At 46.4% G+C, this 18,744-nt stretch overlaps 2 protein-coding genes across 2 annotated transcripts in view; both read right to left on the bottom strand.

The window, feature by feature from the left end:
* The window catches only part of vcpip1 (valosin containing protein (p97)/p47 complex interacting protein 1), a 10,159-nt gene extending 6,716 nt beyond the window's left edge, over window positions 1-3,443 (bottom strand). Inside the window, exon 1 of the mRNA XM_080853167.1 lies at window positions 243-3,443. Within this exon, the coding sequence (XP_080709293.1) occupies window positions 243-2,705 (2,463 nt within the window). The 5' untranslated portion in view covers window positions 2,706-3,443. The remainder of the gene's footprint in view (window positions 1-242) is intronic.
* A 1,519-nt stretch (window positions 3,444-4,962) lies between these two features.
* LOC308375696 (NACHT, LRR and PYD domains-containing protein 1 homolog) lies at window positions 4,963-18,522 on the bottom strand (the record flags this gene model as incomplete). Its single annotated transcript, XM_080851880.1, has 15 exons — window positions 4,963-5,344; window positions 7,282-7,392; window positions 7,874-8,041; window positions 8,142-8,276; window positions 8,412-8,480; window positions 8,742-8,909; window positions 9,253-9,336; window positions 12,034-12,099; window positions 12,320-12,487; window positions 12,831-12,914; window positions 13,900-13,965; window positions 14,169-14,336; window positions 16,026-16,109; window positions 16,937-17,184; window positions 17,350-18,522. 15 exons carry the CDS (start codon window positions 18,520-18,522, stop codon window positions 5,227-5,229), a joined length of 2,910 nt encoding a protein of 969 aa, XP_080708006.1. The 3' UTR covers window positions 4,963-5,226.
* Window positions 18,523-18,744: the final 222 nt, after the last annotated feature.

Raw genomic sequence — 18,744 nt, 5'->3', positions numbered from 1 at the left:
CCTAAGACTCAAAATTAGGCCTTTACATTTGGGCATGGAATTTTTGGTAGAATTTACCAAAAAACATCAAGGTTCTAACAGGTTAATGAAAATGGGTTTGCAAAAATGTTTATGATGAATTTTTGAGGAATTCACTGTACATTTACATAGAAACATGCTAAATTGTTAGTATGTACATAAACATTACTATAATGAGCTACAGACACAGACACAGACACAGACACACACACACACACACTTACCTCTACGCTGACTCTCTCCCCGTGCTGTAGAGGGACGGGTGTGTCTTCGCAGTCAGCAGCTGGGGGTAGGAGGGGGCGGGGCGGGAAGCCCACTCTGATCCGCTGCTGATTGGTGGGGATCCCAAACGCTGCAGTGATGCTGCGCCGGAGCTCCGCGTGATTGGTCAGCTCCTGCAGTGTCAGCGTTGCCTGGCGACCGTCGCTGGTGGTGACACGAATCTTCTTCTCACCGCTGGCCGGGGGCGGCGCCTTGGTCGGGGTGGGCGGAGCCGACGAGGATGTGGTCAGCCTGGGCGTGGGGGCGTGTCCATCAGGCTTGGGTGGGCGGCGCTGTGACTGGGGGGCGTGGTCTCGGATGCTCTGCTGCACGCGTAGCTCCGCCTTGCTCATTGTAAGCTCCTCCCTGTGGATGGTGCGGCTCTTGGGTCCCACCAGGATGATCTTGGAGGGGGGGTCAGGGAGGGGGGGGGTGTCCTGCTGCAGGGGGGGCGTGTGGGCGGGCGCGTGAGCGTGAGCGTGAGCGTGCTCCACGTCGACGGGTCGGTACTGATCCGGGCCTCGCCGCGCCGTCTGCTGCAGGATGGAGGTCACGACCTTTTGCACCAGCGGCTCGGAGCCAAACTCCCCGGGGAAGTGGGCGTCGACCAGCCGCGCCGCCACCTCGTACGCGTTGCTGTTAAGCTCCGCCTCCGACTCGTACTGCCACCAGTACACCGTCTCCCTCACCACACGCCCCGCCCACTCCAGCGTGATTGGCAGGGCCTCCGGCAGGTTGTCGTACTCACGCCCCGCCCAGTAGTGCTTGAAGCCACACCCACACTTCCCTCTGCTGCTGGGGGTGCCCGTGCGGTCGCCGTCCCGGTAGGCCACGCCCCCCTGCGCTGTGAGTGGCCGCAGGGCGCCCGAGTGGCAGGTGTGGCAGGCGGCCGGAGCGCTGTGTGTGTAGTCGGGCACCAGCGCGTCCTGAGGCGCGTCGTACACACACACCAGGTTGCTGAGCGGGAAGCTGTAGCTGCGCTCCGATTGGAGGGAGCCGTGCGTGCGCAGCGCCAGGCTGTGCAGCTTCCCGCCGGCCGTCAGCCAATCGCGGGGCACGCTGAGCTCGGACACGCCCCCGCACACCAGGCAGCGGTGCAGACGGCCCTCCTCCAGCCATCGCCGTGACGACGCCGTCACCTCCTCCGGCAGGGCGCCCACCACGCCGCGGCGGCGGAACACGTAGTGCTGAACATCGGCCACCAGGGCGGCCGACACGCCGTGAGCCGCCTCAAACACCGCGTCCATGGCAACCACCAGCCGCTGCAGGTAGCCGTCGCCCAGGGAACGCTCTCCACCAATCAGACACCCCCCGTCCGCGTCGAGGGCGATGTAGCGGCCAATCAGCTCCTGCGGAACGCCCCAGGCCTTGGGCAGCAGGTGGGCGGGCAGTCGTGGAGGCCCCTCCCCCTTCACGCCCACCAGCGGGATGTAGTGGTTGTGGGCGGAGCTACTCCAAGCCAGGCAGATGGGCTTGTTCAGGCCGCCGTCGCGCCCGCGGCAGCTCTCCGCAGGCACCAGCCCCGGCAGGAAGGTGGCGCTGTAGTCCCCGGGGCTGCGCATGCCGCTGAGCGAGTCGAGCAGCAGCACGGGCCTCCGCAGCACGTTGGCGAGGCCGAACACGTGCACGTTCCTCAGGCCCAGCGGCACGCCCTCGGGCGGGGTGAAGAGCGGGTCGCACTCGCTGATGATGTCCTCCCACTCGGCCGCGTCGATGAAGTCGCTGAAGAGCGCGCGGTAGCGCTGCAGGTGCGTGCCGAAGTGGCGCTTCAGGTTCTCGCGGAGCGCGTGCCAGAACAGCTCCCTGCCCACCAGCGCCCGCGACACGGCGTGCACCAGGCAGTGCCCGTCTCCGTCCACGTGCACGGGCACCAGCCGCTCCTGCCCGCCGTTAGCTCTCCGCACCTCCTCCAGCGTGTCGCGCAGGTAGAGCAGGCTGCCCGAGCGGTCCTGCCCGTAGCCCGCCGTGCCCAGGTGCTCGCGCTCCATCAGGAAGGCACGCTCCGCCAGCAGGGCGCAGTCGAACATGTCGCCCTGGTTCATCTCGCTCAGCAGCTTGGCGCGCCCAGTGCCCTTGTCCATGCCGTAGCGCGTGAGGGTGGGCGACAGCAGCTTGCAGTGGTAGTTGGACAGACCCATCACCTTCACGAGCTCCGGGCCCTTCTTGTTGCTGCTGCTGTTGGGCGCGCCGCCCGTGACGCCCAGTAGCGCGTGCCGCAGCAGGTTGTGCAGCACCACGTCCGGGTCCGTCACCTCCTCCACGCGCAGCAGGTTCTTCTGCTCGTGCCGCTGCCCGCATTCCGTACACTCGATGCTCGCGGCGCCTTGCGCGGGGAAGAAGAGCCGCGCCTGACACTGAGGGTCCGGGCACGAGCCGGACAGGATGCGCTTGTCTTTTTTCTTGTTGCCGGGTGGCGATGACGACATGTTTGCTTTCGGGTTCGTTTCGCGCTTACAAAAACATTCTAGGTTTCCTCGCGGCCGGTCCGGAATCGCCTCCTCCTGCGGTGATCTCCTGTTTGTCTGTATTGCAGAAGAGGAACAACACGGAAGCGGTTTGTTTTTTTCCTGAAAGACGTAGCCACTGCTTCTTTCACAACGTAACGGCACGCAGAGATCCACTTCGCCTGGTCATTGTAGTCCTCTGCAGTGTCATGAATTCACCCCGCGCCTCAACAACTCTCTCCAAACGCCACAATCCCTTTTCCGTTAGAGAGCTAGGAATTGATGAACACTGTTTGGCGAATATTAATCCATTAGCCCACTTCTCGTACCTGCTACTTGCTCAAGATTCTCAGACAACTACAAGCCCCGATGACGCGCGATATTCTCAGTTCCTGTCGCATTTCTTGACGTCATCGTACCGGAAAGCTTAACATGTTTTGATCCTCAACATTGCAACTGTCATGCGCAGTGTCAACAGCAGGATTTCATGATAATATTCTCCAGAAAAGCTGTCATCCCAAACTTCACAGCTGTACACATTAAAAGCACACGAGCCAGTCTAGTAATTCCACTCCGGTGTGTGGGCGTCTTTATAGAGATGTTTACCGGCTGAGTTCGCTGAAGAAGTAGAGTCACGCAGAAGGTGAAATCGTTAGCAGGCCACCATAAAGTTTAGCGTGTGGCTTTCTGTATATCACGAAACGTGTCGATCAAAAGCGATCAAAGTCCTTTCAAACACACGAGAGACGTGCTGTGTACCGCTCCCTGTCAGTCGGCCGGCTCGCTGCACACTTCAGTGGGAAGTACCCAAGTCCAAACAGTGGACGGGCAGCCTGTAGTGCTCCGCGCCACCACCAGGTGGCAAATGACTACATAAACATCCAACAGTTCGAGTGACTGTAATTTGTTTGTTGGGAAAAAAATCAGATTTGGAATGATATTAGTATGAACACAAAACAAAGTAAGATACACACACACACACACACAGCAGTACCTTAACGGAAACACATGACCCCCCCCCCCCCGCAGAATAGCCCAAAACTCAAGCTTTTCTTTTGAGGGAAATGTATTTATTCATCAGAAAAAACAACAGCTCAAACAGAGAACAAATGTATCCCAAAAGAAAAAAGAAAATAACATAGGCTAGGGCCTATCAAACAGTTCAAACAGGACATATATTATTACAACATCACACCGATAAATGTGTAGTATGTTTGTATGTGTATGTTTGTGTTTTTATGTTTTTATGTTTACTGTATGCACCCATGCACCAGAGCAAATTTCAGGCGCATACCTACTTGACAATAAATCTGTTTCTGACTCTGATTCTGATAATGTATTCCCGTAGTCCAGGCACTGTTATGGCATTCAGATCTTCTCTCGACAAAAAGCCAACAGGGCTCACAATACACGCTGTCAATTTTGGGGGAGTAACACAGCCACAGCCACAGCCATTTGCGTCGAATTTTTGTTCCTTTTTTTAATTTCTAATAATCTTTAGGGTTGTCAACAGTCCTTTAGCTTAGTGCATCTCTGAGGCAGGGTGGAAGCTCCATCACCTTAGTATGAGCCAAAAAGCCCCAAAAGCTGAAACAGGAAACACCTAATAATAATCTTTATTTATAGACACCGTTTACAAAGTGCTCCACAGAGGCAGCAAAATAAATCATGACATGAAATCATCAGGTTTTAAAAGGAAACAGATACAAATTAGGTAGCCGATATAAAAATAATAGATTGCTCCACTAATACAGAGTACAACATTTTTTGAAGGAAATAAAAGACAATTAAAACCCTCCCATTAAAGTGTGTTTTAAGAAGGGACTCTAAGGAAGTCAGGGACTCAGCCAACCTGATTTCCTCAGGCAGATCATTCCAGAGCCTCTGGGCCTGACTGCAAATACTCCGGGACTAAGAGATCAGAGAAGTAGCTAGGAGAGAGGCCATGAAGAGGGAATACTCCGGGACTAAGAGATGAGAGCTGTAGCTAGGAGAGAGGCCATACTCCGGGACTAAGAGATGAGAGCTGTAGCTAGGAGAGAGGCCATGAAGAGGGAATACTCCGGGACTAAGAGATCAGAGAAGTAGCTAGGAGAGAGGCCATGAAGAGGGAATACTCCGGGACTAAGAGATGAGAGCTGTAGCTAGGAGAGAGGCCATGAAGAGGGAATACTCCGGGACTAAGAGATGAGAGCTGTAGCTAGGAGAGAGGCCATGAAGAGGGAATACTCCGGGACTAAGAGATGAGAGCTGTAGCTAGGAGAGAGGCCATGAAGAGGGAATACTCCGGGACTAAGAGATGAGAGCTGTAGCTAGGAGAGAGGCCATGAAGAGGGAATACTCCGGGACTAAGAGATGAGAGCTGTAGCTAGGAGAGAGGCCATGAAGAGTGAACACGATCAAAGTACAGTACATTTAGGCTGATCCTTCTCAGTGACATTTGACCCACTCATTTTGATCTTCACACGCTGGTTGCACTACAATCTCCTTCTTTCTCCAGGCCCTAAATCTTCTCCTGAGTGACATCTGGTCCACTCATTTTGATCTTCACACGCTGGTTGCAGGGCAGATCGGGGTCATCTCCCTCACTACACTTCCCACTGGATTTAGTGCATCTCTTCCTTCATGGAGAAAAACAGACACACAGAAACACATTAGATCTCCCCACAAACCTCACACTCACCTACAGCTTTAAGAAGAAAACACACACACATCACAACTCTACACAAACCTCACACAAACCTACAACTTTAAGGATAAAACACACACAAACATCACAACTCTACACAAACCTCACACTCACCTACAGCTTTAAGGATAAAACACACACACATCCCAACTCTACACAAACCTCACACTCACCTACAGCTTTAAGGATAAAACACACAAACATCCCAACTCTACACAAACCTCACACTCACCTACAGCTTTAAGGATAAAACACACAAACATCCCAACTCTACACAAACCTCACACTCCCCTACAGTGGGGAAAATTATTATTTGAACCCCTGCTGATTTCGCAAGTTTGGTCACTTGCAAAGAAATGTGTGATCTATAATGGTAATGGTAGGTGTATTTTAACAGGGAGAAATAGAATATTAAAAAAAATCCAGAAAACTGCATTTTATAACATTTATGACTTTATTTGTATTTGATGCAAAAAATAAGTATTTGAACCCCCAAGCAAACAGCAAGAATTCTGGCTCCCAATGACCAGTTATGTGCTCAAGAAGCACACAGATTAGTCCTCATTAGGTCTAACAAGGTACACCTAATCTCAACTGGTGACGTGTAGAAAAAAACCTGTCCAAAGAATCATACTTCACACCTTCAACCTCACCACCATGGGCAAGACCAAAGAGATGTCCAAGGACGTCAGAGATAAGATTGTAGACCTGCACAAGGCTGGAATGGGCTACCAAACCATTGGCAAGCAGCTTGGTGAGAAGTAGACAACTATTGGTGCGATTTTTCGTAAATGGAAGCAACACCAAACAACTGTCAACCGCTTTAGGTCTGGGGCTCTATGCAAGATATCCCCTCGTGCCGTATCAGTGATCATCCGAAAGGTGCAGAATAACCCCAGAACTACACAGGGGGAGCTTGTGAATGATCTCAAGGCAGCTGGGACCACAGTCAACAAGGAAACTATTGGCAACACACTACGCCATAATGGTTTGAAGTACTGCAGCACTCGCAAGGTCCCCCTGCTCAAAGAAGCACATGTAAAGAGCCACCTGAAGTTCGCCATTGAACACTTGAATGTTTCTAAGGAGGATTGGGAGACAGGATGTGGTCAGATGAGACCAAATTCCAGCTCTTTGGCATCAACTCGACTTGCCGCGTTTGCAGGGGGAAGAATGGTGAATATGACCCCAAGAACACCATCCCCACCGTCAAGCATGGAGGTGGAAACATTATGCTTTGGGGCTGTTTCTCTGCCAAGGGTACAGAGCGACTCCACCGCATTGAGGGGACTATGGATGGGGCCATGTAACGTGGAATATTGGGCTTGAACCTCATTAGGATTTTGAGAGGATCTGCAAAGAGGAGTGGACCAAAATCCCTCCTGAGATGTGTGTAAACCTGACGACCAACTTCAAGAAACGTGCTTGCCAACCAGGGTTATTCCACCAAGTACTCAGTCATGTTTTGCTAGGGGTTCAGATACTTATTTTCTGCATCAAATGCAAATAAAGTAAACAATGTTATAAAATGCAGTTTTCTGGATTTTTTTGGTTGATTTTCTGTTTCTCACTGTTAAAATACACCTACCATTACAATTCTAGATCACACATTTCTTTGCATGTGGCCAAACTTGCGAAGTCTGTCTGATAAAACAACAAAGATGTCTTTAAGGCATTAAATACATCAATGTTCCATTCTATCACATACATCTCTCTTGCAGTGTGTGTATGTGTGTGCGTGCGTGTGCAGGGAGGGTAAGATGCTTTCTAATCAGGCAGACAGACAGATAGACAGATCAAGAGTCAGACAGACAGACAGAAAGACAGACAGTCAGACAGACAGACAGGTCAGTCAGTAGAAGTACACACCCAGTGAGGATCACAGTGCAATCTGGACGCCGCTTATCGGACTCCTGCAGAAGACTGATCCCCTCCTCCAGTAAGAGACCATCAGCCAAACTTCTAACTAAAGCTTGTAACCTATGATAAAAATATACTTCTTTAGTCTGTCATGGGTCTTCCAAATCAAACACACACTCTCTCATTCTCACAGACAATATCTGGTTTATTTTTTATTCAAACTCCCTCACACACACACACACAAACCCTTCAATTCAGTTGTGCTTTATTGGCATGACTGTTTCAAAGCAGTGGTGCCAAGGCAAATACATTTATAACACAATAATACTATGTTCTTTAGGTACAATATCTGTTTTCTAATAAATACTTCACTCTCTTGCTCACTCCGTGTAAGAGAGAGAGCAAGAGAGTCCTGCACAGAGTGTGTCCGTACAGACTACCCCTCCATGCATAGACTACACACACACAAACACACACACACACACACACACACACACACACACACACACACACACACAAACACACACACACAGTGTGCCCGTACAGACTACCTCTCCATGTATAGACTACATACAGAAACAGAAGATGATGTATCTCTTACTTTACTTCCTTCAGAGTGGGGCACGTGTGGATGAGGTTGAGGATCCAGTGGGCCCAGCTCTCAGTCAGGCAGCTCACCTCCAACTCCACCTTCTCCAGACCAGGCAGCGTCCACCAGTCAGTGAAGGACTCAAGAACACCCATACAGTCACCTGGAGACCTATGTGGACTTCAACACAAACACACAAAAACATGGCTGAATAATACCAGACGCCCATGTGTGGAAAAAAATATGTTTTTTTAATAATTTTTGAATAATTTGGTCTTACTTTGCTCTCAAACCAGTGACATCACGAAACTTGTGGAGGAAGTCAGTAAAGCTGCCGCTGGTTGGGTTGTCGGCTTGTGACAGAGTAAGTGAAGCAGGTGATTTTGTGGAAGACAACAGTGATTTTACACGCAGACTGAAACACAGGCACATGAGGGCTTAGTTTAGTATTTTACACATAACAATACTCACTCTTCAGGTGCAACCTGTAACGTTTACATACAACACCATTAACACAGACAGTGAAGCTTCTCATGAAGGGAGGTTTCACCTGAGGCCTCTGGAGTCTTTGTCCACAGAGAGAGAGGAGGAGGATGGCCATGAAGTACCCTCCTGAAGCCTGCCAATCAGAACAGAGTCAACGGAGACTGACCAATCAAGAAACAAAACACAGAGTGAATTGATTCTCACCTATCAGACTACACCAAAAGATAGAAATATACCTCTCAGCACACACAGACACACACACACACACACACACACACACACACACACACACACGCACACACACACACACACACACAATCAGATCAGCACCTTGCAGTTAATCAACCTTGACTGTATGATAATCAGTTCATTTGGTCAATCTTGCTGTTCTCACTCAAGGTATTGGCACGTCTCTGTGTTCTGAATGAAGTCCAAGCACAGGGCTGCGGTGGTGACAGTGAAGGCCTTCACAGACAGATGGACGTCACCCACAGACTTTTGTCTGGAGAGAGCACTGATGACCTTCTCCACACTCTCAGGTGATAGGCTGCTCTCTTCCACTCTGTGAATGAGCACATACAGACCAATCTCAATCTCTCTTTTCTGGTCTCTTTATTATGCACTCACACATTATACATGTGTGTTCATGTTCTCTTTACTTTAATTAACCCTGACCCGTTTGTTATTAAGATCAACTATGTCTAAGGAAGAAACAATGGCAGATTTGTTACATTTACTCTCCAACACTGCAAAGGTAGAAAATTGATTCAGTCCTGGACGGAAGGGAAGACAACAAGCATATAATACAAGGAACACACTATATTTGCTCTACCTAATGTAGAGGTGAAAACATGGAAGTTGTACAACTTCTATATGATCACAAATCACAAATGTAAAATAATTACCTCAGAGAAGTCAGGATCTTTCCCTCCCGCAGAGCTGAGATCAGGTCAAGAACCTCAGCATCTGACATCCTCACCACAGTTAACCTTTCAACAACATGAAGACAACTATCAGAGCATTCAACCACAACAGATCAGCTCTCTCACAAACAGACAACAACACGACACACATATGAAGCTGAACTTATGAAAACATTGATGGCCAGATGTTTCCACATGGCCAGAGTACCCCATGAGTAGAATAACTCACATCCAAATCCACTGGCTGGTGTGACATTTTCTACTAAATATGATTACAGCGACAGATCAGCTAACAACAGTAGACTGGTGCCTGATGCAGAGTTAAAAATCTCAGGACACTAATACTTCCTTTCAGAATGACTTATACCCTCAACTGGTATAAAATCCATCTTCTTTGCTGGGTTTCATTTAAGAGCCCAATGGGTGCTTTACTTCCTCCAGACCTGCATGTGGTGCTCTAACAGCACTTGACATCAGATATTAGGGATGGAATGATTACTGTTCTGACCCAGCATGACTTTCATGCTTTGTGCTGGGAGTATAAAATAGGTAGCAGACTCACTGAAATGATGGTACTGCATGCTGTCAAAAACTGACAGGAGCAAGGATGGCGTTGCTACTAAGACTTCCCCACAACCTGACAAAACCACAGAGAACCTTTGATATGTTGTGTTTGCATGTGGTTTATATAGGAGTCATATGTATATAATTTGGACAAAGGCGTCTGCTAAAACAGGGGTTTTCAACTGGTTTTGTCCCAGGGACCACCATTAGGACCTAGGGTTTTGTCCCAGGGACCACCATTCTGACTAGAAAGTAATCCGCGGCCCTCTGATGTGCCTGCGGCCGTGCGTGTGTGCGTTCGTTCGTGCATGTGTGGGGAGAGGGTAGACTTATCAGTGTAATATCTGGGCATGGTGAAGTCCACACAGCCTGTCTATTCGTGGCGAAATGGTAGACAGCGACAGTCTCCTATCATTCTCTTGCCCTGTACTTATTCTTCAAGTACGCAAAAAAAAAAATGCTCTCACACTGGTAGTTTGAAAGTTTGCAAAATACACCTCATTGCTTTTGCAGCAAGCTGTGGAAATTCGGTCTGGTAACTTATCCAGAACCTAAGTCATATGAAAATCAGGCAATATCTGTTGCATGTACGCAAGCTTGGCATTCAAGAAAACGTAATGCATCTCTATAAGCTGCAATAGTTTTGACGGCTTCATAGCTTCAGTTGACGGTTATGTTGAACACACAAAACACAGTGGTACCTCCTCTCCTGCTCTGGCTTTCATCACTGTAAATCCGGATTTTATGAATTCCTCATTGTTTTATCTTTTTCTTTGTTGACTTTGTTTCCCTGTATCCTGTGAAGGTGTTCCTTTGTCCTGGCAGCCTGTCTCTCTCCTCACTAAACACCGATCCATTGGTGCTTCTGACCAGCTAACTCCACGGTAGAACAAAATGTTAGCTAAAGACAGTAGATAACTTCAGTCATTCAACAAAAGTTTTACTTTTTGGACTACACTTCAAAAGTACTCGTAGGCTTGTCAACTTCGCACGCGAGACTGTACGTTATGAATTATCTGGTATGGCGTGACGTTACGAAGGCAATGTATTTTTTTTTTTATTATAATTTTTTTTAAATCGCGGACCCCCGGTTGAAAACCCCGGTGCTAAAAGACTGAATGTGAATGAACACGAACACTGCAAATGTAAGTGAATAAATAAATAAACACTAAACCCAATCTGTAAGAACCAGGACGTACCTGCATTTTATACTACTACTCGTGACCTGTCTTCACACTTATGGTGGCTATTTTTCGATAAAAAACAAAACAAAGTGTCTACTTAAATGTGTTTTACGGACTTCGTAAGTTCAACGTAATAAAAAGATCTCCACCTTATTAAAGAACACCTGTTACGAGTTCCTTTCGTGTGGATTCGGGAGATTGCGACAGCACACGTTTCTAAAATTGCGTCTCCTAATAAGGAGCTGGCGGGGCGTGTATGTATGCAAATCCACTTTCCAGGAACGCGCATCAATCTAAGAAACTAATCGGAAGGAACCACTGATCTCAAAAAGAAACTGGTTAGCACATCACATGGTTTCTGACCGTTTCAAAGTGAGGCCACACGAAAAATCGTGGTGGCCATTTTATTGGGAACACTTTCCTGATTGAGACCAATGATTATGACGGGCGATGAATATTATATATAAGATATTTAATGAATCTGCATATTAAGCCTGATAGTAATTTGCCAGGTTCTAATCATCAAAACTAATAAAATACGATAGACAAACAAGTTTCAATATTTGAAAATATTTAAAATATATCAAGCAAACACAAACTATATAACAAAGTTTATCAAAACTTGACATTATTATAAGGCTTAATATACTAATTCATTAAATATCTTATATCTAAAATTCATCGCCCGTCATAATCATTAGTCTCAAGCAGGATAGTGGTCCCCATAAAATGGCTTCCACGATGCCTCACTTTGATACAATGGGATGCGCTATCCAGTTACTTTTTGAGATCAGTGGAAGGAACCCAGCTGAGAACGCATTTTCAAGCGTGCGGGAATGCAGCGGAAGTGTTTCCCCTACGTTGTTTTTGCGAAGTCGTGTAAGAAACATTTCTAAAGAATTACAGAAAAAGTTTGAGAATGAGGGCCAATGCTCACTCTTCAGGTGCAACCTGTAACGTTTACATAAAACACCATTAACACAGACAGTGAAGCTTATCATGAAGGGAGGTTTACCAGAGGCCACTGGATTCTTTCTCCACAGAGAGAAAGGAGAATGGTGGACTTGAATCATCCTGAAGCCTGCCAATCAGAGCACAGAGTCAATGGTGACTGACCAATCAAAGAACAAACACAGAGTTAATTGGTTCTCATCTATTATAGTACAGTACCAAAAATATAAATACCCAACTAGCACACACACACACACACACACACACAAACAATCAGTTCAGCTCCTTTCAGTTTATCAACCTTGACTGCTATGATAATCAGTTAATTTGAGCAATCTGGCTGTTCTCACTTCAGCTGACTGCTCGTCTCTGTGTTCTGCATGAAGTCCAAGCACAGGGCTGCGGTGGTGACGTTGATGGTCTTCACAGACAGATAGACGTTACCCACAGACTTTTGTCTGGAGAGAACACTGAGGACCTGCTCCACACTCTCATGTGAGAGGCTGCTCTCTTCCACGCTGTGAAAGAGCACATACAGACCAATCTCAATCTCTCTCTTCTGGTCTCTTTATTATGCACTCACACATTATACATGTGTGTTCATGTTCTATTTACTTTAATTAACCTTGACCTGTTTGTTATTAAGATCAACTATGTCTAAGGAAGACAAGGTGGCAGATTTGTTAATGTAACTACCCAACACTGCAAAGCTAAACTGGGTAGAAACTGAATTTAGTCCTGGACGGCACAAGCAGAAGGGAAGACAACAGGCATCTAACACTGGGAACACATTATATGTGCTCTACCTAATGTAGAGTTAAAAAGATATATGATCTCAAATCACAAATGTAAAATAATTACCTCAGAGAAGTCAGGATCTTTCCCTCCCCCAGAGCTGAGATCAGGACACCAACATCAGCATCTGACAGCCTCACCACAGTTAACCTTTCAACAACATGAAGACCATTCAACCACAACAGATCAAGTCTCTCACAAACAGACCACAGCACGACACACAGATGAAGCTGAACGTATGAAAACACTGATGGACAGATGTTTCCACATGGCCAGAGTACCCCATGAGTAGAACTACTCACATCCAAATCCACTGGCTGGTGAATATTTTCTACTGAATATGATTACAGCATCGGAGTAGACTGGTGCTTGATGCAGAGTGTAAAATCTCAAGACTCTAATACCTCCTTTCAGAAAGACTTACTGTATATCCTCAACTGGTATAAATTCCATCATCTTTGCTGGGTTTCATTTAAGAGCCCAATGGGTGCTTTACTTCCTCCAGACCTGTATGTGGTGCTCTAACAGCACTTGACATCAGATATTAGGGAAGGAATGATTACTGTTCTGACCCAGCATGACTTTGATGCTTTATGCTGGGAGTATAAAATAGGTAGCAGACTCACTGAAATTATGTCACTGCATGCTGTCAAAAACTGACAGGAGCAAGGGTGGCGTTCCTACTAACACCTGCCCACAACCTGACTAAACCACAGAGGACCTTTGGTATTTTGTGTTTGCATGTGGTTTATAAAGGAGTCATAAGTATATTATTTTTTTGGAATGTTACAACAATACTCAAGGTTGCATAAAAAGTCTATATGGCACTTGACTGATGAAATAATTCAGTTTTTCTTCTCTTTGATCACCTCTTGTATTGTTGTACCTCACAATAAGTCATACTTGTAATGAAATGATTGCAAGGTGTTTTAATGCTGTGTGAAAATATCCATTGTAGTTCTAACATATTATAGAAGACAACAGTGATTTTGCATACAGACTGAAACACAGGCACATGAGGGCTTAGTTTAGTATTTTACACATAACAATGCTCACTCTTCAGGTGCAACCTGTATGGTTTACATACAACACCATTAACACCGACAGTGAAGCTTCTCATGAAGGGAGGTTTCACCTGAGGCCTATGAAGTTGGTGTCCACAGAGAGAGAGGAGAATGGTGGACTTGAATTATCCTCAAGCCTGCCAATCAGAGCACAGAGTCAATGGGGACTGAACAATCAAAGAACAAACATAGAGTGAATTTATACTAGGCTATCGGACACCACCAAAAGAAATGATTATACCCAATAGAACACACACACACCATCAGTTCAACACCTTTCAGTTAATCAACCTTGACTGCTATGATAATCAGTTAATTTGAGTGATCTTGCTGTTCTCACCTCAGCTGACGGCACGTCTCTGTGTTCTGAATGAAGTCCAAGCACAGGGCTGCGGTGGTGACAGTGATGGTCGTCACAGACAGATAGACTCCCTTCACAGACTTTTGCCTGGAGAGAGCACTGAAGACCTGCTCCACACTCTCCTGTGAGAGGCTGCTCTTCTCCACGCTGTGAATGAGCACATACAGACCAATCTCAATCTCTCTCATTATTGTCAGGGATTTGTCAGGGGTCGAACCCAGTGCTCAACCAAGTGAGCTAGATAGGACTCAGTTGCAGAAACTTATTAATTTGGTTTCTTTTTTTTTTTTTGAAACTCAGGTATTTCCAAACAGAGGGAAAACAAACACTCAGGAGAATAATCCAAAAAGAAACAGAGGAAACGGCCGAACAGCACACAGTCCAAAAGAGATACTTGCAAAAAGGTTCACATCCAAAAAACACCAACGGTGTATCACAAACCAAAAAGGCAATAACTAAGGAAGCTACTGAGTGAGTAGCTATAAAAAAAGACTATCCTAGCAACGAGAGGCGAAAGGCAGTTTGAGAACTGCACAGAGAAATTGATCTTGAACTCACGCTAGGCATAGAGAGATACTCGTAGACCCAAACGGTAACAACGCAATAACGAACCTTCCAAATAGCGGGGTAATTATAGGATAGGAGGATAGAATAAACTTTTATTAATCCCGTGTGGGAAATTAAATTGCCAAAACAGCAGGCTAGTGGGAATATGAATCAAGTATCTATATCTATATACATTATCATAAAAAAAGAAAGATTTATGAAAATTTGAATAAGAAATAAAATAAAGAGATAAAATAAATAGACAAAATAGGCAATTATAGACAAATTATATAAATATTGTATGAAACTTATGTTTGATTGTGCTGGTTGTGAAGTCTAATTGCTACTGGCACGAAGGACTGGGCAAGACGCTTTGTGGTGTGGAGGGGAGGGGTCAGTCTGTGGCCGAACGTGCTCCCCATCTGCAGTAGCTCGTCATAGAGGGGATGGGAGGGGTTCCTCAGGATGGCATCCAGCTTCCTCCTCGTCCTCTCCTCCGCAACTGCCTCCAGGTTTTCTAGTTTTACTCCCACCACGGAGCCAGCCTTCTTTACAAGCTTGTTTAATTTGTTTGCCTCCCTGGTGTTGATATACCCCCCCCAACACACCTCGCCAAAGAACAGGACACTAGCTACTACAGACTGGTAGAACATCTGCAGCAGCCTATTGCACACTTTAAAGGACCTGAGCCGCCTCAGGAAGAACAAGGCGCTCTGCCCCTTCCTGTAAAGGGCCTCAGTGTTGTCAGTCCAGTCCAGTTTGTTGTTAATATGAACACCCAGGAACTTGTAATTGTCCACCACCTCCACCTCCTCCCCTCGGATGGTGATAGGGGTCGGGGCCCTCTTCTTGCGCCGCCGGTAGTCCACCACCAGCTCTTTGGTCTTCCTGATGTTGAGCTAGAGGTGATTGGTGTCACACCACCCTACAAAACTCTGTACCAGAGCTATTATACCCGACTAATCAGAATATACATGGAACACAGGTGAGAAGCACAATTACTTAAATTAGAGTTTACATGGGGCACAGGTGAGTAACACAATTACTTAAATTAGAGTTTACATGGAACACAGGTGAGAAGCACAACAACAGCATAGGCACATGTATAATTATAAGCCTGTTCAGCTGTCCTTTGGCCACCAGGGAGCGCCATATCCCTAAACTGTGACAATCATAGTCCAAAGTCATGACAATTATACATGTGTGTTCATGTTCTCCTAATGTAGTGTTGAAAGAATATAAGTTGTACAAGTTCTATTTAATCACAAATCACAAATGAAAAATGATTACCTCAGTCCAGTCAGGATCTTTCCCTCCCCCAGAGCTGAGATCAGGTCAACAACATTAGCATCTGACAGCCTCTCCACATGTAACCTTTCAACAACATGAAGACAGCCATCAGAGCTGCAGAAACAGAAGACTGGTGCCTGATACAAATTGTAATATCTCAAGACTCTAATAACGTACATTTTACGTACACCCTCATGATATCAAATCTCTCTGTAAAGTATTCATATTCATAGTATTTATGGATTATATACATTCATTTTTTTCGGGAATATTACAAAAATACACAGAGTCGTATAAAGGTTTATTTGGCACTTGACTGTGATGAAAATATTTACTTTTTGTTCTCTTTGATCACGTCTTGAATTGTTGCACAGTTATACTTGTGGTGAAATGATTGAAAGGTGTTTTAGTGGTATGTGAAAATATCCAGTCTAGTTCTAACATATTATGGAAGGCAATCTGTATAATATTGTGCTAATCTTGGTCACGTGATATGACTGTATATTATGCCATCTGAAGACACATTTCTCTCTTCAGAGACACTCACCCCAGCTCTCACAAACACACACACACACACACACACACACACACACACACACACACACACACACTCACTCACCCCAGCTCCTCACACCTGCTCAGTGCAGGCTGCAGCATCCTCAGCTCCACACACACACACACACACACACACACACACACACACATACACACACACACACACACACTCACACTCAAACTCACCCCAGCTCCTCACACCTGCTCAGTGCAGGCTGCAGCATCCTCAGCTCCACACACACACACACACACACGCACACACACACACACACACTCACCCCAGCTCCTCACACCTGCTCAGTGCAGGCTGCAGCATCCTCAGCTCCACACACACACACACACACACACACACTCACCCCAGCTCCTCACACCTGCTCAGTGCAGGCTGCAGCATCCTCAGCTTCTCTGCTGTTATTTTGTTGTGCTCATCGAGCTTCAGGCTTCTGATGGTCGGGCAACACTGCAGGCAGTACAGCAGCACCCAGCAGTCTGTCCTCGTCAGGGGAATGCGGTCAAATTTCACCTCACCCCAGAATCCCATGGCTCTCCTTACAAACTCCTTCTCATGGAGCTCATAGAGACAATGGAGTAGATGCAGCTTATCCTTTACAAACATGTGATTTTTCAAACCGGAGAGAAGCCACTCCTGCAGATGAGCTTTAATGGATGGCCTGGACTGCTTTATCAGTTGTTTGTTAATGCCTCTGTTTGAAAGCCCAAAAAGGAATTGAACAACAGGTTTAAAACATTCAACGTTTCCTAACAACACCCTTAGTTTGTCAAGTGCCTCTTCCTCATTCTCCGACATCAGGTACTGGCAAGCAGCGAAGAACTCCTGGAAGCTCAGATGCATGAAACTGTACATTCTTTCCTGTTTGACTTTCTTCGTTTGCAAGAATTTGCAGATGAAAGGATTGTGTTTGGTTGCTTGTGATGGACCAGGGAAAGCTGCAGACAAACTCTTCTCATCAAACAGGACCTGATGTTCCTGTAACCCTCTCTCTGCCAGCTGGCCCAGGCTCCTCAGCAGTGTTTCAGGCTGACTCAAACCCTGGCAGTGATGCTCCAGCAGAGTGGACACAAAGTGCACAAATATAGAGGTGGTTGTCTCTAGTTCCTTAGTGATGTCCAGGCCTTCTTCTTCTTTCTCCCTGAAAACTGTGCAGGTGATCCAGCAGATGACGGGGATGAAGCAGGCAGTATACAAAGTCTCGTTGGTCTTCACACAGTCGAATGCTTTTTTTGCTTGCAGTGCTTCTTTGAAAAACCTCTGGAAGTACTCCTTTACCCCCTCCTCAGTGAAGCCTAGGATGTCAGTGAATCGCTGAGGTTCACTGAGCAGCTTGCTCAGTTTGTCTGTAGCAGTGGACCTGGTGGTGACCAGCAAGAAGCACTTAGGCAGGACCAGCCCCTTCAGCAGAGCACTCAGAGTGGCCTCAACAGGAGCGTCTCTGAAAGGGTCTTTAGGTGGCACTGTGCTAGTTTTCTCAAATGAGAACTTGAGCTCATCAAAGCCATCAATGAGGAAGAGCACTTTCATTTTTGAGTCCCTCAGCACCTCTGCTGTCCCACTGGTGAAACTCAGGAGATCCACCAGACTGCATGCCTCTGAGATTTCATTAAGCTCTTTGCATTTAAGGTGAAGAACAAGGTCAAACAGGTCTTTGAATACTTTTCCTGAGGCCCAGTCGTACATGATCTTCTGAGCAGTGAAAGATTTGCCATGTCCAGAGTGGCCCTGGAGAATGACTGCCTTTGGAACATCTCCACTGTCATCGGGTTTGAACAACTGGTCAACAGTGATTGGGTTGTACGCTTCACTGGCCCTGGTTTTAAAGACCTGCTGGTGATCTTCTCCTCTAAAACGGATCTCCTCCTCTTTTTCTTCCAGCTTTCTGTTTCTCTCAACTATCAGCAGCTCAGTGTAGCGGTCAGCCAGCATCACATTCTCACCAGGTCCAGAATTATACTCCTTCACTCTTTTATATGTAGAGTAGACGGATGTCTTGTATTCATTTATTTTGGAGATATGATCTACAGAAAACAATTTTATACACAACATTGACTATCATTGTAAATTATGTTTCGGTTTTAATTTAATATAATGATGAAATAGTAATTTAATAAGATCTGATTTTACCAGGGTCCTGTGGTGGTGTTGCCA

Source organism: Sprattus sprattus (genome assembly GCF_963457725.1).
Source record: "Sprattus sprattus genome assembly, chromosome: 15".
Classification (NCBI taxonomy): Eukaryota; Metazoa; Chordata; class Actinopteri; order Clupeiformes; family Clupeidae; genus Sprattus; species Sprattus sprattus.
The sequence above is the reverse complement of the archived record's forward strand: the minus strand, read 5'-3'. Positions and strand labels throughout refer to the sequence as shown.